At 36.6% G+C, this 22,721-nt stretch overlaps 3 protein-coding genes and 1 long non-coding RNA gene across 4 annotated transcripts; 2 read left to right on the top strand and 2 right to left on the bottom strand.

Annotated features, from left to right (window-relative positions):
- Positions 1-1,245: 1,245 nt before the first annotated feature.
- On the bottom strand, positions 1,246-5,089 carry LOC121048844 (receptor-like protein EIX2). Its single transcript, XM_040511396.1, has 7 exons — positions 4,322-5,089; positions 3,144-4,085; positions 2,946-3,021; positions 2,696-2,776; positions 1,636-1,811; positions 1,426-1,504; positions 1,246-1,268 (listed from the first exon to the last, which is right to left on the bottom strand). The coding sequence occupies exons 1-7, from the start codon at positions 5,087-5,089 to the stop codon at positions 1,246-1,248; spliced, it is 2,145 nt and encodes a 714-aa protein (XP_040367330.1).
- A 368-nt stretch (positions 5,090-5,457) lies between these two features.
- LOC112178622 lies at positions 5,458-6,445 on the top strand. Its single transcript, XR_002927481.2, has 2 exons — positions 5,458-5,679; positions 6,080-6,445. It is a non-coding gene; the product is annotated as an uncharacterized LOC112178622 (long non-coding RNA).
- Positions 6,446-12,417: 5,972 nt separating this feature from the next.
- LOC112177673 (receptor-like protein EIX2) lies at positions 12,418-15,206 on the bottom strand. The gene is made up of 2 exons (XM_024315938.2): positions 13,960-15,206; positions 12,418-13,858 (listed from the first exon to the last, which is right to left on the bottom strand). The coding sequence occupies exons 1-2, from the start codon at positions 15,204-15,206 to the stop codon at positions 12,418-12,420; spliced, it is 2,688 nt and encodes an 895-aa protein (XP_024171706.2).
- Positions 15,207-20,296: 5,090 nt separating this feature from the next.
- Positions 20,297-22,162, top strand: LOC112178620 (probable serine/threonine-protein kinase PBL19). The gene is made up of 3 exons (XM_024316791.2): positions 20,297-20,491; positions 21,404-21,526; positions 21,729-22,162. Exons 1-3 carry the CDS (start codon positions 20,297-20,299, stop codon positions 21,825-21,827), a joined length of 417 nt encoding a protein of 138 aa, XP_024172559.2. The 3' UTR covers positions 21,828-22,162.
- The last annotated feature ends 559 nt before the right edge of the window (positions 22,163-22,721 follow it).

The raw sequence follows: 22,721 nt of genomic DNA on the forward strand, positions 1-22,721 counted from the left end.
TTGATGGATAAATATCTTGACTTATATTACAATGACTGGATTTTGCTGTTTGGAAATTCTTGGTTGTTCACCCAAGAATGAAAACTAGCTGATTTGTAGTTATTAAGTGCCAGTGCATACATTACCCTTTTCTTTCTTCAAAAAGAGCAGTATTTTGTAGTTAAGGAACAATCAAGTCAATTTATGTTCACATAGATATATGTGCTTCTTCTTACCATTCTGAAATAGATAAGATGATATGACAACTATGAGTTTTACAAACTTGATTTGATTTGATTCACAAACATGTTGAGATTGCTTCTTTGTAATTCTGTAATCTTATTACCATTCTGAAATAGATAAGATGATATGACAACTATGAGTTTTACAAACTTGATTTGATTTGATTCACAAACATGTTGAGATTGCTTCTTTGTAATTCTGTAATCTTATTACCATTCTGGAATAGAAGGGATCATATTGTACTTGGGCATTTGGTGGTTGTTTGCAGTGTATTGGTACACAGCGGCGGGGTGCATGGTGGACATTACTAGGCCTTTATCAGGCCGATGTTTTCCGATCATTAGTACGCATCTGGTTCTCATTTTCTGTCATGCATCCGCTGAAATGTGCCAACAACTTTTGCATTTGTGGACAACTTAGTAGAGATCTGGAAGCAAGCTATACAAGATTCACAAAAGGGTACCAAGTCTGTAAATAACAATTTTGGGGCATCTGGTTCTAAATTGGGTAAGAGAGAAGCCCGTCATCAAATGAAAGCATTATTAATAGTGTCTGCTGTGACTATGCTCTATTTAAATTTTTTAACAGGTTGAAATGGTTGGATAAGTGGAAATGGGAAGTTTGTAAAAGTTACAATTTTGCAGACTTCAAATATTTTTAGCCTCCTCTGTTTTTACACCCTTCATATTAACCAAGGGTTTTGGTCCAACATGGGGGGGGGGGGGGGGGGGGGGGGTGTTTGATCACTACTCAGGGAGGGTGTTTGTACTGCTTGAGGGGGCTCGAGTACAATTGGATGGTTGTTATTTCTACTTTTTGTTTTCCTGAGATTTAAGCTATGAAAGTTAGAGCAAAGAATGCAGAAAAAGAGGGAGTGAAAAGAATGACAAAAAGACTCGATCATTTCACCACCTCAGTGTCAAATGATCTCTTTGTATGTGAGCGTTCTTGTTTACTGGTTAGTGATGTATGAAGCCTTGAAGAAACTACTGTACAATATACATCCGTTTTTAGTTGCTTGTCTTAGAAAGCAAAATTGCTATATTCTGTCACATTCACATATCCATGGTTATCTTACATTAGAATCGTGCATTCTAAACTGAAACAAGGTAGAAAGAAAAAGAAAGAAAGAAAGAAAGAAAGAGCGAAATGCAGCTGCAAACTGAAGAAAGCGAAGGCAAAGACATCTCAAATCGAAAAAACCTCTCATATCCTGGTTACTCTGGAGTACGCTACTAATTCCTTCTTCCACATAACAGTAGGCTGCAACTTTGAAGATCATCTGATAGAATAAAAAAAAGAAGAAGACCACACTACAAACATTTATGTAAGTACAAAACAATAATGATAATCTGCTGGTATTATTAGATAAAACCTATCTTTTGTGCCATACATGAATTTGAAATGGCGCACCTTATGAAGACTGTAGTAGTAAAGTGTCAGAGACTCCCAAACTCCTCTGAAGAATCCAAGCAACGCACTACCGTAATAAAATCCTAGGTTTCTGATACCATCAGTTTTCTCATTTCCGTTGCCACTAGATATACCAGGATCTTGAGTAGTCTCATATTTGGGGGACTTTAAGTGGTCTGCAAAGTCCGAAATTCCCGATAGATGCAGAGTAATAAAATTTCTGAAGTTTGAATTCTTCCTGACAAGTTATTGTATGGTAAGTCCAAGGCACTAAGAAATTTCAAGCTCGAAAAGACTGGATAGCTGTTTTTTGAAGAATCAAGAAACGCTATCATCTACAAGTGACCAAAGTTATTAGCGCCCTTGCCTGTCAAGTAATTTACGAGAGGGCTGGAGAAGCACATTCCTTGTGTTTGGAGGAAATGGTTGTAGTAAGTGGTTATATCTCAATTGAATTCTAAACATGGTGCATTTTTTATGAAAGGTTAGAAATTTCTCAGGGATTCAAGCTAGAATAAACTTTCCAATACTTGTTAGGCACTGAATCTGATATTGCAGAATTGCAGATATGATGATAATGATCGATGCTCTGTCTGCTCTAAATCCAATAAAAGAAGAAAGAGAATGGCGTGCCTAATATTGAAATGTTGGATTCTCATCTGGACTGAAGTTGAAATACTAAGAGACATGGATGATTATTATAGTGATCAAGTTAGATTGACATAAATGAAACTTTTGGAAAACAAGTTGAATAACACAAACATGATCAAGTTATTTTTTTTTCTTATTTTTTTGAGAGAACATGATCAAGTTATATTGGGATAGATTAATTGAAATGCTCTGGAATGGAATAGTATATAATTGCAACTAATTACTTTGAAATCAATCGAGAAAGCTAGGTTTAAATTACAGCCAGAAAGATTAGGAAGCTAAATAGAGGTCTTGTTGCATGGAATAAAAAGTTATACCAGCTCATACTACATACAATCCGTTATTCACACACATTTCTCAAGAGAAACAAGCATAATATTTATTTCTTGCTGAAAGAGAAAGCAACTACATCTGAAAACCTTCAACATTAAGCCTTGAATCTTTCCACTTCTGGGATAATTAGGCTCATTTCCCCGAATGCCAGAATCTCCTAACATCATGTCAAAACAAATGACAGTCAAAAAACAATATTTCTAAAAGATTGAACAAATATTTTGTATTTTCAAACGATTGTTATACTATAAATTTTGAAGAGTTTAAGTATATCTAGCCAGAAACATAAACACTAGAAAAAATAAATATTATGTAGCTTAGTTTACCATTTATCTTTGAAGTGTCCTCCGCACTTTTGCCTTGGTTTTGACATAAATCCAATCTTTTGCATTGTCCAGGAATCTGAAATAAGCGTATCTCCAAGAAGTCTTAAGCAGTAAACAGCCGCAGACCATCCAAAATCCTGTGACAAATCCCAGCACTGCACTAATAAAGAATCCAAGGTTTATGAGACCATCACTAACCTGTTCTTTGTTATCAATTTTAGTTCCTCTCGCAATTCCATCATCTTGAACTGTTCCTTCTCCTGGACAACTTTGTGTCAGCGGTGGTCCACAAAGTCCAAGATTTCCCATATATTGAGAAGCATTAAAACCCTGAAGTTGGGTGCCTGATGGAATTCTTCCTGACAAGTTGTTGTGTGATAAGTCCAAGACACTAAGAAAGTTTAAGCTCGCAAAACTTGTAGGAATTTTACCAGATATCCGGTTTCTTGACAAATCAAGAGATTCTAACATCTTCATGTTACCAAAGTCTTCAGGAAGCTTTCCCGTCAATTTGTTTCTAGACAAGTTCAGAGAAATCAACTCTGTCATACTGGCTATACTTGGTGGAATTTCCCCAATCAAATAGTTGCTTGATATGTCAATGCTTCTCATACCAGCAAGATTTTCCCCAAACTCAATTTCTATTCCTTTCCACACAAGTTCCACAATAACATCATCATATCCAAAATCATCAGCCAAAGCGGTTATGTTACTAAAGTAATGAGGCAAGCCTCCGGAAATATTGTTGTGAGAGAGGTCCAATACAAGAATGGCAGCTAGAGTGCACAAGGAGAAGGGTATGATTCCATTGAACTCATTGGACCGTAAGCGTAGAATCGCCAAGTTTGGTAGGGTTTGGCAAATCCATGTTGGTATCTTTCCCGACAGGTTATTGTTGCCAAGGTCAACCATCAATAAACTGGTACGGTTCTCTAAAGAAGGCAATTCTCCTGAAAAGTTGTTATCATGTAAACGCAATACTTGAATTCCCTGTAGATTGCCTAAAGAGCTTGGTATTTTTCCAGATAATTTATTCTTTCCCAAATTCAACTCTCGCAATTCTTGAAATTGCATCCAACAATTAGGAAGCTCCCCAGACAACAGGTTCTTAGAAATGTCAACAGACCTTAAATATGGAGACTGCGTTGCACAGAAGGAAGACAAGGCTCAGAAAACATGTTATTCGAGAGATACAAGTCCGTGAGCATAGGAGAAAATGATGGCAATGCGCCAGAAAATAGATTAGAAGACAAGTTAACATAACTCAAGCTTGTCGATGACAGATTCGGCAGTTTTCCTGATAGACCAGCATTAGAGAGAGAAAGATGGGTAAGATTCGTTTGCCTTAGAATCCACTTGGGAAAAGCTGGGCCCACCTTGAGAGAGGACATATCTAACCCATCAGTAAGTTGAAACGGTGGTTTCCAATCAGAGCTCAGGTTGATAGAGAAACGATTACCAGAAAGACTCAAATACTGTAAACGAGATAGGTTCAAAAAGTGGGCTTCTGTTATGACACCACTCAAAGAATTCTCGGAGAGAAATAATGTTTCAAGGCTAGAGAGTTGCCCGACATTCTCGGGTACAGACCCATTTACTTGATTGCTGTCAAGATATAACACGCTTAACTTTGAGAAACGTGTGAAATCTGGCAACGATCCCCAAAATTGGTTAAAACCCCAGTCCAAGGTCTCAAGTGTGTTCTCAGCACAAGACAAGGTTTTAACAGAGTCCTCAATGTTTTCAGACAATTGGTTGCGATATAAGGTCAACAACTCTAAGCTGCATAAATTTTGAAAGCCTTTTGGTATCCCACCTTCAAGTTGATTGGAAGAGAGATACAGTGTTACTAGAGAAAGCATGCTTGTGAAGACATCTGGGATAGGACCTTTAAGATTGTTGTAAGAGAGATGAATATGGACAAAGTTGCTGCTGACATTGGCTATCCAATAAAATATTGAAGAATTAAGATGATTAACAGAGAGGTCAAGGAGTTGAAGAGAGGTGGAAGAATTAATAAAGGAAAGTGATCTTAGATTGACATCAGGAAGGTTACACTCGGATAACTTAAGCTCTGTCAGTAAAGTGAGCTTGCTTAAAGATTGTGGCCAATTCACAACCTTAGACAAATCTACATTTGACATGTTCAGGTGTCTCAAGGAAGAAAGATGAGATAACCACTCAAGATTTTCATAACTAACACCATAGTTCTGGTAAAGATCAAGAGTGTGCAAATTAGAGAGGTTTCCAAGTTGGGGAGGAACAGGTCCAAAGACCCCAAGGGAGTTGCTTCATTGACTGACTTGATCGGCATAATTTGGAAATTGGTTTTTTCTTCATTGATTTTCTTTAGTCTCAGTCTCAGAATATGACTGAGGATGACCCAGCACCACTCATATCATGTGGTCCGAATATGTTGTAGTTTTGTACATTCATTCTATGCTTCTCTCCGTTTTTGATTATCACGTGGTTTTGTACTTGGGCTGGGCCCTCAACTGGAGCCCAAAGCCCTTAAACCCCAAAACTCTCTTCTCTCGTTTAATTTGTACAAGGATTAAATTCAGTCTTCTCTGCCGTTTCCGGCTTACTTTCTCTCAATTCCGATCTTTTCAAATTTCAACATAATTGGATTCAATTTTGTGAATCAGGTATGGCTTCATGTTTGGAAGAGAATCTGCTCGCAAAGAGCTGGGAAGACCTTCGCCGCCAGAATCCCAATTCCTGACTTCGTTGGGTACTTCTATTCTCTCTCCCACATAGTTATTTGTTTACTAAGGAATTCTAATTGGGTGTGCTTGGTTCGGTTTAATTCTAATTGTTGCAATTATAGGCTTAACATTAATTGGAATTATAGTATTCTTATAGCTGACAGATTAGTTTGAATCAGTTTTTTAGGGGAATGATGTGGTGTTTGAACCTGGACAGTAGATGCTCTACTCCCTCCATTTGGGTGCACATGTTAATTACTCTTTTACTGCTTTTATATATTTGGCACTCTTGAAATTAAATGTGAATTGAAATAGCTGCGTGAAATGTCATTCACAATGTGAATTCTTGTTTAAGTTTGAATTTTGTTTCATGTATCAAGTAGGGATCTCTGTTTAGATTGTGACTTATTCAGGTTTTGGGTGCAGGTTGATGGCATCAGGTGGGCAGTGTGGAAATCCCTTCATTTGTTAAAGCTAGAGAAAACATTGTCTTAAGGCATTACTGGAAAACTCCTTCGGCCATATTTGGCTGTTTTCAGGTCTTCTTACTTATCCTTGACTGCAGAATGTGCATTCCTGAGGAGTTCAGATATTAATTTTAAAACCTTTGTAATATGCTGACTTGCATTGAAGATACAGCTTTCTGCTGTGACATAGTTGTTATTCATAGTTGCTGTGAATGAATTAGATAATGTAGTTGCATGCTTAATCTGTTTTTGAGTGTCAAAGTTGATCTGAGATGATTGATGGATAAATATCGACTTATATTACAATGACTGGATTTTGCTGTTTGGAAATTCCTTGGTTGTTCACCCCAAAATGAAAACTAGCTGATTTTCAGTTAGTAAGTGCCAGTGCATACATTACCCTTTTCTTTCTTCAAAAAGAGCAGTATTTTGTAGTTAAGGAACAATCAAGTCAATTTATGTTCACATAGATATATGTGCTGATCTTCTTACCAACTCTTATGCAAGTCCAAAACAATAAATGATACTCTGCTAGTATTATTAACTTGAAAGTGTGTAAAATATAGTTGAATAAACATAACAGAATTAGAAAAGAACTAGAACAGTATTAGCTTTACCAATCATCCATGGTGTTTGCTGTTCCTTTTTGCCATGTACACCGTCATTGTGATATAAATTCTATCTTTGGTACCATCCGATAATTTAGGTTGCCATACTAACGTAATAAAATCCTAGGTTTCTGATACCATTAGTTTTCTCACTTTCTTTGTCACTGGAGAATCGGAGATACCAGGATCTTGAGACTTGAGTAGTCCCATCTTTGGGGGATTTCAGTGTTAGCAGTGGTCCGCAAAGTTCAAATTTCTATTTATGCAGAGGAATTAAAACTATGAAGTTAGAATTCTTCCTGACAATTATTTTATGATAAGTCCAACGCTTCTGCTTGTCTTGATGATGAAATAATAAATTTATCTCACATTTTCCATGCAATATTATCTTTATTTTTCTGAAAGGCTAGTGTTATGTTTCTGCTCTGACCTACTCTATTGTACACAAATATGCAAACCTAGTGGCCAAGTGGTTGATGATTTGTATCTATCCTATGGCCTTTTGGCATGTACTTTGGTTGTTTTATCAGTAGTTGTCAACTAATTTGCTAAAACACTGAAAACTGTATTAGTTAGTTAAATTAAGCTACTTCAATATTTGCATGGAGCCCTTTTTCTTCTTCATGGTAAAGATGGTAAATTTGAAGGGAGATTGAACTTTCCTTCAAGAACTAGTTTCTTGTTCATCAGCAAAAACAAGAAGCATTCTAAAGTCTCCAAATTAGGGAGGTTTGGGCACAGGGATGAACTGGTGGCTGTTAAAACTTAAAGCTCAATTCAAGAAAGAGATAAGTGAAGTTAAAGACACTAGTTTGATATAGATCTTTAGTGAGTTTTTGTGCGTTTCTATGAGCTGCAAGGTATTTATACATCTCTAAACTCCATCTGCCTGCACATTCCCTTGGTTGTTCACCCAAATTGAAAACTAGCTGATTTTCAGTTAGTAAGTGCCAGTGCATACATTACCCTTTTCTTTCTTAAAAAAGAGCAGTATTTTGTAGTTAAGGAACAATCAAGTCAATTTATGTTCACATAGATATATGTGCTGAACTTCTTACCATTCTGAAATAGATAGGATGATATGACAACTATGAGTTTTACTGATAAATAAAGGCTGGGGAAGAAATTTCTGTAATTGATTTGATTCACAAACTTGTTGCGATTGTTTCTTTGTAATTCTGTAATCTTATTACCATTCTGGAATAGAAAGGATCATATTGTACAGAAATATGCAAACCTAGTGGCTAATAAGTGGTTGATGATTTGGCCTTTTGACATCTACTTCGGTTGCTTTATCAGTAGTTGTCAACTAATTTGCTAAAACACTCAAAACGGTGTTGGTTAGTTAAATTAAGCTACGTCAATATTTGCATGAACACCTTTTTCTTCTTCATGGTAAAGATGGTAATTTTGAAGGAACATTGAACTTTCCTACAGGAACTAGTTTCCTGTTCATCAGCAAAAACAAGAAGCATTCTAAAGTCTTAAAATTAGGGAGGTTTGAGCTCAACAGGGATGAACTGGTGGCTGTTAAAACTCAATTCAAGAAAGAGATAAGTGAAGTCAAAGAAACCAGTTTGATATAGATCTTTAGTTTTTGTGCGTTTCTATGAGCTGCAAAATATTTATACATCTCTAAACTCCACCAGCCTGCACCCTCTCTTTTTTTTTAACATATGTAGACATGATATAGTTTGTTTCCAACATTAAGTATATCAGAAAGGGTTTAGTATGAGTCTTCCATTTCCAGCAGGGTAGCTATTTTGAAACAATAAGCAAAGAAAATAGAAATTAGAGCTGATATATGATATATTGGAAGTTGTGGATGCTTTCACTAAGAAGCATGAACGCATATTACTTGACACACTGGACTAGATTGACAACTATTCTCAGAGTCATCTGAATATCCCCTAAACTAGATGACAACTTGGTTTGAATGAACATCAACCGACCATTCAGGTAATGAAGAAATATACAGGGAATAGTTTAACCATCTTAAGCCTCAGCATCTGATGCCAAGTATGGCTTGCTTATAATTAATTACTCCTTTTATCCTTCACTCTCTCCCTTTGCTTTTTTTCCCACTATATAATAGTAATTAACTATATACTCGGATACTCGGTTTGTACAAAAAGATGCACTTAAAACAAATTTTCTATACAAGAACAGTTTCCTTTGCTTCCTGGACATTCTTCTCTTTGATAAAACGGACAAAAAGGCCGGTGCCAGTGGAGTCGCACTCTGACACTCTTTCATAGTTTCATTCCATTGAGGAACTTTAACTGTTTGGTTAATTTTTCCGTTTTTTCTGTCTGTTTTATTCCACTTGGTTTTTCTCCATTACTGCTTGGCTGATTGGTTTTCTTAGTCTTGGATGTTGAATGATTGTGATGGTAGCATTGAATGGTATTATAATCTGATCTGAAAGAGTTGTTATATTAGATAGTGAATTATATTAGCTTGTTTTTGGGGTTGAATTATTCCTAAAGAATAGTTATATATATATATATATATATATATATATATATATATCTTCATGTTTTGAGGACATGAAGCCTAAACCTCTGATTACAATAAACATCTAGAGGAAATCCCGAAATGATATTAGGAATCTCTACAAAGTACATGTATTCTAACAAGCACTAACTAGCAAAGAGTGTTCTACTGCCTACTCCATTTGCTTTAACATAGCGGTGACATAACGGAAAGATAACTCGATATGTAACTCAATTATAAAGTAGCGTAATTACCAATTGCACAGCTTTCACACTATGTTGCCTCAAATATTTATACAAAGTAATGATACGTTGTTGTTTTTCCCCCTTCAATTTGTGTTTTAATGTTTGTCATGGTGGTTACATGTTATGATTGCGGTCAGTATGTAATTACAGTTTTATTGAAATGAAATTTACCTTGATAAAATAAATGTTTTATTCCATAGAACAACTTAATCAAATAATGGGTCCTTCTATTTTTCTGGCCACCCAAAATAATATGGACATAAAAATTCAATCCAAAATAGGTGTTAAACTATTGCAAGAAAATTGATTCAGCTCGTTTTGTGACACCAGATTTTGGAGACTAAACGTGTGTGTTAAATTTGCAATTGACTTGCTTTTGTGAAAGTCTTCGGAAATTGTTCGACTTGACTGAGATATGCAAGTAGTTATGGATATGCAAGTAGTTATGGCTGATCTTGTCCATATTCGCAAATTCTTCATAGACAAAGATAGTGGTGTCACAATCAAACCTATATATAAGTTACGAGATGACCCAAAATTCCAAATGGACTTGTATACATATGGACTGTATTATTGGAATAATTAATTTGCAGTGCAGTATATTGTAATTGTTTTTCACTTTTTTGTGTTTTTAAGAGTGTGTGGTATTCTTTTTCTTTCATTAGGAGTATCATCTCTCTCGGATTATACCCTTATACATATGGTAATGAGACCACTTTTGATTGAGTATTCTTAGTGTTTCTAATGTTTTTATTTTTATTTTTATTTTTATTTTCTAATTAGATGGATTCAGTTTTTCAATGGACCTCAAAGCTGAATGAAAATAACACGAAAGTTTGATCAAGACTTTGATGTGGACCAATTCCACTTGTTTGACCTTGACTCTAACCAAAATAAGTTGGACGGTTGTTTGGAAGTGTGTGCAAATCAAAAGAAAACATGTCTCGATATTGCAAAATGGGACTAGTAGGGGAAAAAAAAAACATCTAAATCACTGCACTGGATAACAATAAGGTGATTGAAATTTATTTACTTCCCTTCAGTATCCTCCACCGTTGGATTTAGATCTAACGGTAGTTGAATACAACTGATCATAAAAATAACTGAGTAGGTGAACAAGATTGTACTTTGCCATTTATCTCTGACGTCTCCCCTATAGTGCTCTTGCCTTGTACTCGGCCGTTTTGATATGAATCCGATCGTATGCTGGAGCTCCCAACTCTTGAACAACCAATTGCAGAGGTAACGAGCAAGCATAGAAGCCCAACCAACACTTACTACTCATAATGTAAATATAGTCTGTGCATTTAGTAATGAATAAAGCGAAAGAAAGATCTCTATAATCTGGCTATAAATAGCTACATTGTCTGCTTTGTGGACTTGAATACTGAAAAGTTACAAATACTAAAGCAAATATACGAAATCAATAAAATAGATTCATCATTGACCCTGCAAGCTCGGACGAGTAACTGTAGAGAACTCAGCAGATACTAAACGAGGCTTCTCTTGCACAAGCAAAACCTCAAACAGTTGGTGTGCATTTTTACTATTGAACTTCAAATCTGTCTTTGCCATTAGAATAAAAGTTCTGCCACAGAAAATGAACACAAAACTCAAACAGATACTTTTGAATGAAACAATTTGTGCGTTTTTACTGCGTTTCCCTAATCAAGCTTTGGGATTGTTTAAGAAACCCGAAAGGATATACATCTTCGACCAAATTTGTCCCATCTTAGTGTCTTCTACTTAAAATCTTCCATATACAGTACGTATTCAACCAATAATTGGAAACGATTAAATCTTCAAACCTAAACCCTAAATCTTCAAACATATTTAATTAAACAAGCAAGTATAGAAGCATATCATATAGAAGTCCATATATGACTCACTCATAAAAGAGTCGAGAATCTGGCAGGTGCTATCACAGACTTTGAAGGTTTCATAGCCTTTAAACATATACGATCACGATATTGTAGAATGTAGCAGTACAGTACTTATCAAAGTGAAATATACTGCCAGCTAGAGCCAATTGCACTTGACCCTATATGGAACCAGTTTATGAACTTATCTTCTTTGTTTTGCATTTCATCAAACACATTGTGGGCATAATTCACAGTTCACAATGGTCAAAACGCAATATCTTCAGAGGATGAACAATCATTCTCCTTTTTCCGAACTTTTGTGATATACTATATCATGTATATGGCAAGGAGATATTACAGAGGAGACTTCAAAGATAAATGGTGAAGTGATAACCGAAAGCCATCGTTTTGACAAAAAGCTAGTCTCAAAGATAAATGGTAAACTGCCACACACTGACTCCGTTTGGACAAATGTCGTGTTGTATAGAAGGAGAAGAACCTCCTCTAAACTAAAATCCAAGATTTAAAATTTAAAATTACCTGTATTGACACTGCAAATTCTACCCAAGGTGAAACTAACTAAAGGAATGAATGATTAATTATAATGACCTGCTCAATAATGACATCAAGTTTTTGTTTTTTCAAATTGCAGCTATTCAAATTAGCTATCATCCCTCAATTATACAAATGTCTCAATGAAGAAAAAGAAAAGCATAACATCATGCAGGGCTTATATATAAAAAAAGCATAATATTTACATTTCTCAAGAGAAACAAGCATAATATTTATTTCTTGCTGAAAGAGAAAGCAAAGACATCTAAAAACCTTCCACATTAAGCCTTGAAATTCCAGCTCTGGGGTAATTAAGCTCATTCCCCAGAATGCGCGCCAGCAGCCCCTACGATAACAAATTATAGTCAAAACAGAGTATTTTTCAAAGGATGAACAACTATTGCAAGTTTCCAGATAATTGTGACATGATAAGGGATCTGCTCACCCTATAAATTGAAAGAGTTTCCAGATGTAATTTAGTCGGACGACGTAAGTAAAAGAAACAAATAAGTATGATATAGCTTAATTTATCATTTATCTTTGAAGCCTCCTCTGCAGTTTTGCTTTGTAGACAACAGCTCTGACATAAATCCAATCTTTTGCATTGTCCAGGAATTTCAAAAAAGCATATCTCCAAGAACTCTTAAGCAATAAACTGCCGCAGACTATCCAAAACCCAGTGATGAATCCCAACACTGTACTGATGAAGAACTTCAAGCTTATGAGACCATCATTATCGTGTTCCTTGTCATGATCATCTTCAGTTGCTTCATCTCCAGGGCAATTTGGTGAGAGTGGTGGTCCGCAGAGTCCAGGATTTCCCATATATTTAGAAGCATTGAAAGTCTGAAGTTGGGTGCTTAGTGGAATTCTTCCGGACAACTGGTTGTTTGATAAGTCCAAGACTCCAAGAAAATGCAAACTCGAAAAACTGGTAGGAATATGACCAGATATCTGGTTTCTTGACAAATCAAGAGATTCTAACTTCTGCATGTTACCAAAGTTTTCAGGAAGCTTTCCGGTCAAATTGTTTCTTGACAGGTTCAAAGAAATCAAGTTTGTCAGACGCGTTATACTTTCCGGAATTTCTCCAACCAAATAATTGCTTGAAATGTCAATGCCTCTCATACCCACAAGATTTTCCCCGAACTCAATTTCTATTCCTTTCCACACAAGTTCCACAGATAAACCATTAACTCCGACAGAATCATCAGCCAAAACTGATATATTATTCAAGCAATGTGGCAAGCCTCCTGAAATATTGTTGTGAGAGAGGTCCAAAAAATGAATGATGGCTAGTCTGCACAGAGTTAAGGGTATGATTCCATTGAACTCATTGGCACGTAAGCGTAGAATCACCAAGTTTATTAGGCTTGGGCCTATCCATGTTGGTATCTTGCCGGAAAAGTTATTGTCCCCAAGGTCAACAACTGCTAATTCCGTACAATTTTCAAAAGAAGGCAATTCTCCTGAAAACTTGTTACCATGTAAATTTAATATCCTAATTACCTTTAAATTTCCCAACATGCTTGGTATTTTTCCAGTCAATTTATTCCTGCCCAAATTCAATACTCTTAATAATTTAAATTGCATCCAACAGTTAGGAAGCTCTCCTGACAGTAGGTTCTCAGAAATGTCAACATACTCCAAATGTGGAATCTGCGTTGCACATAAGGAAGACAGTGGTCCTGAAATCATGTTATTCGAGAGGTACAACCCGTTGAGCCTCGGAGAAAATGATGGCAATGTGCCAGAAAGTAGATTAGAAGACAAGTTGACAACAACCAAGCTTCTTGTTGACAGATTCGGCAGTTTCCCATGTATTTGGTTCATAGAGAGATCTAATTCAGATATGCCAGAAAATAGATCCCAACACTTATCAGGTAATGGTCCAAATATTCCAGCATTAGACAGATAAAGAAAAGCAAGATTTGTCTGCGTTAGAATCCATTTGGGAAAAGCTGGGCCCACCCACCTTGCAAGAGGACATGTCTAACCAATAAAGTTGAAATGGTGGATTCCAATCTGAGCTCAGGTTAATTGATAGAGAAATGGTTATTAGAAATGGCTAGAGACTGTAAACGAGAGAGCTTCAAAAAGTGGGCTTCTGTTATGACACCACTCAGAGAATTCTGGACGAGAGATAAAACTTCAAGGCTAGAAAGTTGCCCAACACTCTCGGGTAGAGACCCATTTAGTTGATTGGCGGCAAGATTTAACTCTCTTAACATTGAAAAACGTGCCAAATCTGGCAACGACCCCCAAAACAGGTTCCCTATCAAGTCCAATGTCTCAAGTGTGTTCTTAGCACAAGACAAGTTTTTAATAGAGTCCTCAATGTTTTCAGACAATTGGTTTGACCGTAAGGTCAACGACTCTAAGCTGCATAAGTTTTGAAAGCTTTTTGGTATCCCACCTTCAAGTTGATTGAAAGAGAGATCTAGTGATGCTAGAGAAAGCATGCTTTTGAAGACATCTGGGATGGGACCTTGTAACTGATCTCCTTGCAATCCAATATGGATAAATTTGCTGCTGACATTGGCTATCCAATAAAATATTGAAGAATTAAGAGAGTTATAACAGAGGTCAAGGAGTTGAAGAGAGGTGGAAGAATTAATAAAGGAAAGTGATCTTAGATTGACATCAGGAAGGTCACACATGAATAACTCGAGCTCTGTCAGTAAAGTGAGCTTGCTCAAAGATTCTGGCCAATTCACAGCCTCAGACAAATTCAGCTGTGACATGTTCAGGTATCTCAAGGAAGAAAGATGAGATAACCACTCAAGATTTTCAGAACTAACAACTTGGTTACCGTAAAGATCAAGAGTGTGCAAATTAGAGAGGTTTCCAAGTTGGGGAGGAACAGGTCCCCTGAAATTAGCACCTGCAAGTTTGAGTTCTTTCAATTGACTCAAAGAGCCAATGAACTTGGGAATCATAGTTCCTTCAAAATCATTATAACTGAGATCCAAGTAATTTAGATATGGCAATTCAAGTAGTGAATGACTAATTTCACCTCTAAAAGGAACTTCAATAGAATTGAGATATGGATCATAACTAAAGGAGAAATCAAGACTGGTGACATGACCTGTTTGGTTGTTGCAGGCTATTCCTCTCCACTTGCAGCAATCTTTCTCACTTTTCCAAGAGGCAAGAGCGTTGGACTTATCCACAAGGCCTTGCTTGAACTGGAGAAGAGCATGCCTTTCACTCTCCAAGCACATGATGTTGTTGGAGCTTCCAACACTAGAACAAGAAATAGCAGAGGCAATGGCCAGGCACACAAGCCCAACCAAAACAGAATGCATAGACCCACCACTCATTATACTGAAAAACATGATTATGAAGATGATGTACAGATTGCAGAGCGAAGAAGATGCAAGTTATAAGACTACTATATACTGCTAATACTCCTAAAAGTGGATCAAATAACGCGTCATTCTTTTTTTGCTTACTTTTGTCAAAATTCAACAAAGCAATCAGATATTAAAACTTCATCTAAGTTGGTTTGAATAGGTTACAAATTTACAATGTTTTGTACTATCATAGATTCTCACTTTTTTGAATGAATATTCATCAACTTCTCTGATATATAAAAAAATAAAAAAATTCAAGATGTAGTACTTGGGCCTGGGCCCTCAACTGGAGCCCAAAGCCCTTAAGCCCTTAAAAAATTGAGATATTTGTAAAACCTCTTCCTCTATTTATTCATGAAAATGGAGAAAGCTTTCAGTCTGGTTCAGACAGTTGCAGTGGCAACTGTCTTCTCTGCCGTTTCCGGCTGGTACTTACTTTTCTCACTTCCCGGAATTCCATTCTTTTCAAATTTTAACAAATAATTTTGGAAGAGAATCTGCTCGCAAAGAGCTCGGAAGCTTAATCGAAGACCTTCGCCGCCAGAATCCCAATTCCGATCCACCTCATTCCTGACTTCATTTGTGTACTTCCATTCTCTCACTCATTCACTCACTACCCACATAGTTATTTGTTTACTAAATAATTCTAATTGGGTGTGCTTGGTTGGGCTCAACGTGTGCTCTTGTTGCAACTAAAATGGATTAAAACTAAAAGGGTTCCACTGTTAATGCCAAAAGCAGAGGACTTGGGTCAAAATTACAAGACTTTAGTAAAAACCCAATGCTGTAACTCTAGGATATAATTCAGTTTACTCATCAAGCCAACCTTAGGACATGCTTCTTCTTTTTCCCTCATTGTTTAAGTTTTCATGTCATTACAGGCTCAACATGAAATTGGAATCATAGTATTCTTACAGCTGATAAAGATATTGTGTGAACTTATTTATTTTATATTTTAAATTTCCTTCTTAGGTGGAATGACGTGGTGTTTGAACCTAGACAGTAGATGCTCTTGTATTCCTCTCTTTGGGTGCATGTTAATTAGTCTTTTACTGCTTTTATATAATTGGTACTCTTCTCCGCGTACTTGAAATTAAATGTGAATTGAAATAGCTGCATGAAATATCATTCACAATGTGAATTCTTGTTTAAGTTTGAATTTTGATTCATGTATCAAGTAGGGATCTCTGTTTAGATTGTGACTTATTCAGGTGTTCGGGTGCAGGTTCACGGCATCAGGTGGGCAGTGTGGAAGTCCCTTCATTTGTTAAAGCTTGAGAAAACATTGTCTTAAGGCCTTACTGGAAAACTCCTTCGGCCACCTTCGGCTATTTTCAGGTCATCTTACCTATCCTTGACAGCAGAATGTGCATTCCTGAGGAGTTTAGATATTAACTTTAAAACCTTTGTATGCTGACTTGCATTGAAGATTACAGCTTTATGCTGTGACATAGTTGTTATTCAAGATGAATGAATTAGATAATGTAGTTGGTGTTGATCATACTCTTTGGTGTTTCAAATTAATGAAAAGCATTCTGTGAATCAATGTGTCAATATTACTTGTTGTGGATCATAGAGGCTTTGCCCTGCCTGTCATGATGATGAAATAATTAATGTATCTCAGACTTTCCATGCAATGTTCTCTTTATTTTTCTGAAAGGCTAACATTATGTTTCTGCTCTGACCCACTCTCTTGTACCAAAATATGCAAACCTAGTGGCGAAGTGGTTGATGATTTGTATCTGTCTATGGCCTTTTGGCATGTACTTTGGTTGTTTTATCAGTAGTTGTCAACTAATTTGCTAAAACACTGAAAACGGTATTGGATAGTTAAATTAAGCTCATCACTATTTGCATGAAGCCCTTTTTCTTCATGGTACAGATGGTAATATTGAAGGGGCATTGAACTTTCCTACAAGAACTAGTTTCTTGTTCATCAGCAAAAACAAGAAGCATTCTAAAGTCTTGGAATTAGGGAGGTTTGAGCTCAACAGGGATGAGCTGGTGGCTGTTAAAACTCAATTCAAGAAAGAGATAAGTGAAGTCAAAGAAACCAGTTTGATATAGATTTTTAGTGAGTTTTTGTGTTAAGGAGCCCCTCCCGTTCTTGGAGCAGCTTCCTCTCCTATGAGCTACAAGATATTATCTGCCTGCACCCATTTTTTACATATATAGAAATGATATTCCTTTGTTTCCAACATTAAGTATATCAGAAAAGGTTTAGTATGAGTCTTCCATTTCCAGCACTGTAGCTATTTTAAACAATAAGCAAAGAAAATAGAAATTAGTGATGATATATTGGAAGTTGTAGATACTTCACTAAAAAGCATGAATGCAAATTACTCGACACACTGGACTAGATTGACAACTATTCTCATGAGTCATCTGAACATCATCCTCTAAACTAGATGAAAACCTGGTTTGAATGAACATCAACTGACCATTCAGGTAATGGAGACATATACAGGGAATTTTTTAACCATTTTAGGCCTCAGCATCTGATGCCAAGTATGGTTTGCTTATAATTAATTACTCCTTTTATCCCTCACTCCCTCCCTATTTTTTTCTCTCACTATATTACAGAAATTAACTATATACTCGGACACTCTGTTTGTACATAAAGATGCACTTATACAATTTTTCTACACAAGAACAGTTTCCTTTTCTTCCTGGACATTCTTCTCCTTGATAAGGCGGACAAAAAGGTTGGTTCCAGTGGAGTCACACTCTGACAGTCTTTCATTCCGGCCACCTTCAGCCATGCCTTTCACAAATTCAACCATGTTCCGCCAGTTGTCCCCTTCGAACAATCTCTTATTCAATCTTAGGTATGTGAAAGCACTCAACGGATTGCCGAAATCTGATCTGCTTGTGGCCAAAACTTGTCCATATGCACCAGAATCATACCTCTCCAGAGCATTCTCTCCTGCAAGTTCAATTCCAACACTCTTGGTTGCCATCTTTACTTGCCGGACTAACCCCTCAGGCGAGCAATTTGCATTGTCAGGCTGTTCTCCATCTTTCATTTCCATGCAGGTGAAGTTTAATACAACCCCATGTTTGCTGAACATTTTTTCTGTTGGTATGTAACCATCTCTAAGTCAAGTATTATAGTAGCCAGCAGTTAATTCAGCAGCATGGGATCTTGTTCTGTAGTGCCAATGAATCCCAGCTACCTTTCCAGATAGTTTAGCTCCAGTTCCTTGGAACACTCCTTTTGCAGCTGCCAGGAGTCTATCTCCGTGCCTTAATAGCTTCTCTGAGTACCATTCGAGGAAGAACTGTCCATACTCGGTATTCCAGGTTCCATCTCTTTTGAAAAATCCGGTGTCTTCAGGAAACTGATTGTACTGGCCGGAATCATGGGTTCAGTCCTCCCCAATCTCTCTTTCCTTGTGCCTCTGCTGATGCTTCCAGGGAAGCCTTCATGTACTGTGACAAGAAACCTTGTTTAGAAATAGCAATATACCAATATTCTCTACAATCTTTTAGGTGCCTTTCTGATCGATTTTTGGTAGCATGAAAAATCTTTTAGGTGCCATTCCAAGAGCTCAGGGATTCAACCAATGGCTTCAGCAGGTCGCAAAAGCTTGGTGAAGGAGGCTTTGGGAGTGTGTATAAAGGAATAATCAAGCCCAAAAATGGCAAGGGTAGTCCAATTTTTGTTGCCATAAAGAAGTTGAATCCACATAGCTTACAGGTTCCAATTCTTATCTTCATTAAGGAACTTTAACTGTTTGCTTAATTTTTCAATTTTTTCTGTCTGTTTTTCTTCCACTTGGTTGGTTGGTTTTCTTAGTCTTGGATGTTGAATGATTGTGATGATAGCATTGAATGGTATTATAATCTGATCTGAAAGTGTTGTTATATTGGATAGTGAATTATATTAGTTTGTTTTTGGGGTTGAATTACTCCTAAAGAATAGTTATATATATCTCCATGTTTTGACTATACTTCTAGTAGTGGCCCTGTTCTGCATTTGTTAATAAACACATGGTTTTTAATTGATTAGTACATGTGGTTTGTTTAGTAGATTTGTTGGGTGTCTGTGATTTTATATACATGTTAATATAGCTTGTCAGTTGAACTTAGATTTTCATTGGATTTATAACTCCTGTATACTGCTTCAATAGAATCCCAAAATACATGGTAGGCACTAGGCACTTGGCATAGTAAAGTGGGGTGGAAAAAAGGGCATGGGTTTACCAACCAATCTGTCATTCCTAATTCTTGGCCAATCGGAGTGGGAATGTAATGGAAGTTAATAATCAATAGAGAATGTGGTAAAGTGAGTAGGGCATGAAAAAGACTAAATGCGACATAATGATTTTCTATCGAGGTTGAAAGAAATCTGAATGTCTTCTATTGATCAAGTCACTGAAGTTCTGTGGTATACATTAGTTAACGACCCTACATGTAGTTCGGTGGAATATGACAATTGTGGACCTTGGAATCCATCTGGTGCTGGAACTCTAGGAATGTGGAGATTATATCATCATTTGTAGTGTTAGCAAGAACCAGAAGGAAAGTGAATACTAATACAAGGCAAATGGATTTCATGCAGTGTTTGAAAACCATTCCTAAAGTGAATGGTAAATAGTTTTGTTTTTCTCAGCTGGAAAACATATTATGCAGCGTTCTTTGTCTGACAATGCTCTTACCAGTTACTAAAGAAAGAGATTTTTGCTCTCAAGAACTTGAATTGGAACAGATTGTCAAATTTTGTGGAAATAGTACTTTATATTTGAGAATGGATAAAAGTAATGATTAAGCCCTTGAGATGATATTGGCCTGTGTAAAAGATACATCTCATTACTCTTTTAAAGAGTTGAGAGAGATCCGCACATTCAACTAAACTCTGAGTTCAAAGTTATCCTTTCCTAAACACCCATTTTGTAGACATTGTGTGCCTCTATATTATTTTTATCTATTTAGTTGTCAAGCTTATGGTTCTTTGCTGTTTTCATATGGTCATAAAGAGTGGCTAGCAGAGGTTCAATTTCTTGGTGTGGTAAATCACCCAAATCTGGTAAAGCTTCTAGGATATTGCTCTATAGATGGAGAAAGAGGGATCCAACGGCTATTGGTATATGAATATATGCCTAATAGTATATGAATATATGCCTAATAGGAGCTTAGAAGATCATCTTTTCAACAGGGCTCTGAACCCTCTTCCTTGGATCACAAGGTTACAAATAATGCTTGGTGCTGCTCAAGGATTGGCTTATCTACACGAGGGACTGGAAGTCCAGGTGAATATAGTTTTCATTTCTTTGACCTATGTTTGACCATGTATTTCCTTTCAGTTTGTTTGGAATGTAGAACTACCATATCATGTGAACATGTGACTCATATATGTTATTTTGACCAATGGAACACCAAATCAGTGTGACCTGCTTAAGATAGTGTAGTATTAGAACCATAACTAATGATTGGAATGTGGCAACTACTTATTACGTTATACATCTTTTACTTGTTTGCTGCATTTATTGTGGCATCTCTCGTTTCGGAACTTAAATTGTATCCGCTACCAATATAATTGCCTTCAGTTACATACGTTGGTGGACACTGTCACTTCAGTAACTATCCATTATCTTGATGTATTCTGTTCTCTAAAAGCTTTAGCTGTTGGGACCCTGTGGTTGTGTCACATGGTAAAAGAGTTCTTGTGTTCAAAACCTTTGAATGACATTGCACTCTTTTTTGCTGTCTAGTACTAATTGAATTTGGACATAAAACTTCGAAGTAATATAAAAGAAGCATGAACTAAGTTATCATTGTGTAATCATATTGTAATTTCTGCGCATTAATAGGTACCCCCTGTTTACTTCAGCACACTAGTCCACTGATCTTGTTCTTCCATTGCTGAAGCTGAAAGTCAATTAAGGGTAAAATTTAAGTTCTCGCTACTTAAAAATGCTTTCTTTGCTTTAATTTTAATGTTATGATACTACATAGCTACATAGATTTGGTTAAGCTCTGCTTGTGAGGTTGAAACAAAAGTCATCTTCTATTTTTGCTTCTGGCCATCAATATCCAAATGCTAAAGAGTGTATTTAAGGATGGTAGATAATGGCTTACCTCGCATGGTAACTCTTTATTTGTTTGAAGACAAGAATTTTTATATACTTTGTTGAACCTTTTTTGTTGCATTGTTTCAATAGGTGATATATCGAGATTTCAAATCCTCCAACGTGCTCTTGGATGAGGACTTTAAGCCGAAGCTCTCAGACTTCGGGCTTGCTAGAGAAGGGCCAAAGGGTGACCGTACTCATGTATCGACAGCAGTAAGTAGATAATAGATGACTTATTTTACTACTAGCCCAAGTTCTTTTAGAACTCGATGTCAACTTCATTTGGAGGTTGGCGGAATCTTGTTTGCATTGCAATCTTGAGAGGACAATTGGTATTAGTTATTATTCGCCTTTCTGGTTCTTTGCTTCTATTTAACATTTCCCTGGTTCATATTGTATTTGCTTTTGTTATCAGGTGGTAGGGACTTATGGATATGCTGCCCCAGAGTATGTTGAAACAGGCCATCTTTCCATCCATAGTGACTTACGGAGTTTTGGTGTGGTGCTGTATTAGATCCTCACTGAGAGGCGTGTCTTAGAAAGACACCGGCCAACAGCGGAGCAGAATCTTCTTTATTGGGTTAGATAGTACCCTGCAGACAGTAAAAAATTCAGCATGATAATAGATCCGCTTCTGAGAGACTAGTATTCTTTTAATGCAGCTCGGAAAATTGCCTAGTTGGCAGATAGCTGCCTGAACAAGAATGCAAAAGACCGGCCAACAATGAATCAGGTAGTAGAGATCTTGAAGCAAGATATACAAGATTCAGGTACCAACTCTGTAAATAACAATTTGAGGTGATATAAGAGAGAAGCCTGTGATCAAATCAAACGAAAGCATTAGTAATAGTGTCTGCTGTGACTATGTTCTATTTAAATTTTTTAACAGGTTGAAATGATTGGATATGTGGAAATGGTTTGTAAAAGTTCCAATTTTGCAGACTTCAAATATTTTTAACCTCCTCTATTTTTACACCCTTCATATTAACCGAAGTCTCTGGTCCAACATAGGATGGTTTGATCACTACTCAGAGAGGGTGTGTACTACTTGAGGGGGTTCAAGTACAATTGGAAGGTTAATTATTATTTCTACGTTTTGTTTTCCTGAGATTGAAGCTATGAAAGTTTGAGCAAAGAATGCAGAAAAAGAGGGAGTGAAAAGAATTACAAAAGACTCGATCACTCATTAGAAAAGGGTAGTTGATTTTATAAGGCTTTGATGATTTCACCACCTCAGTGTCAAATGATCTCTTGGAGCTACAATGTGCGCTTTCTTGTTTGCTGGTTAGTGATGTATGAAACCTTGAAGAAACTACTGTACAATATACATCTGTTTTTGGTTGCTTGTCTTAGAAAGCAAAATTGGTATATTCTGTCACATTCACATATCCGTTGTTATCTTACATTA

Source organism: Rosa chinensis, chromosome 7, assembly GCF_002994745.2.
Source record: "Rosa chinensis cultivar Old Blush chromosome 7, RchiOBHm-V2, whole genome shotgun sequence".
Taxonomy (NCBI): domain Eukaryota; kingdom Viridiplantae; phylum Streptophyta; class Magnoliopsida; order Rosales; family Rosaceae; genus Rosa; species Rosa chinensis.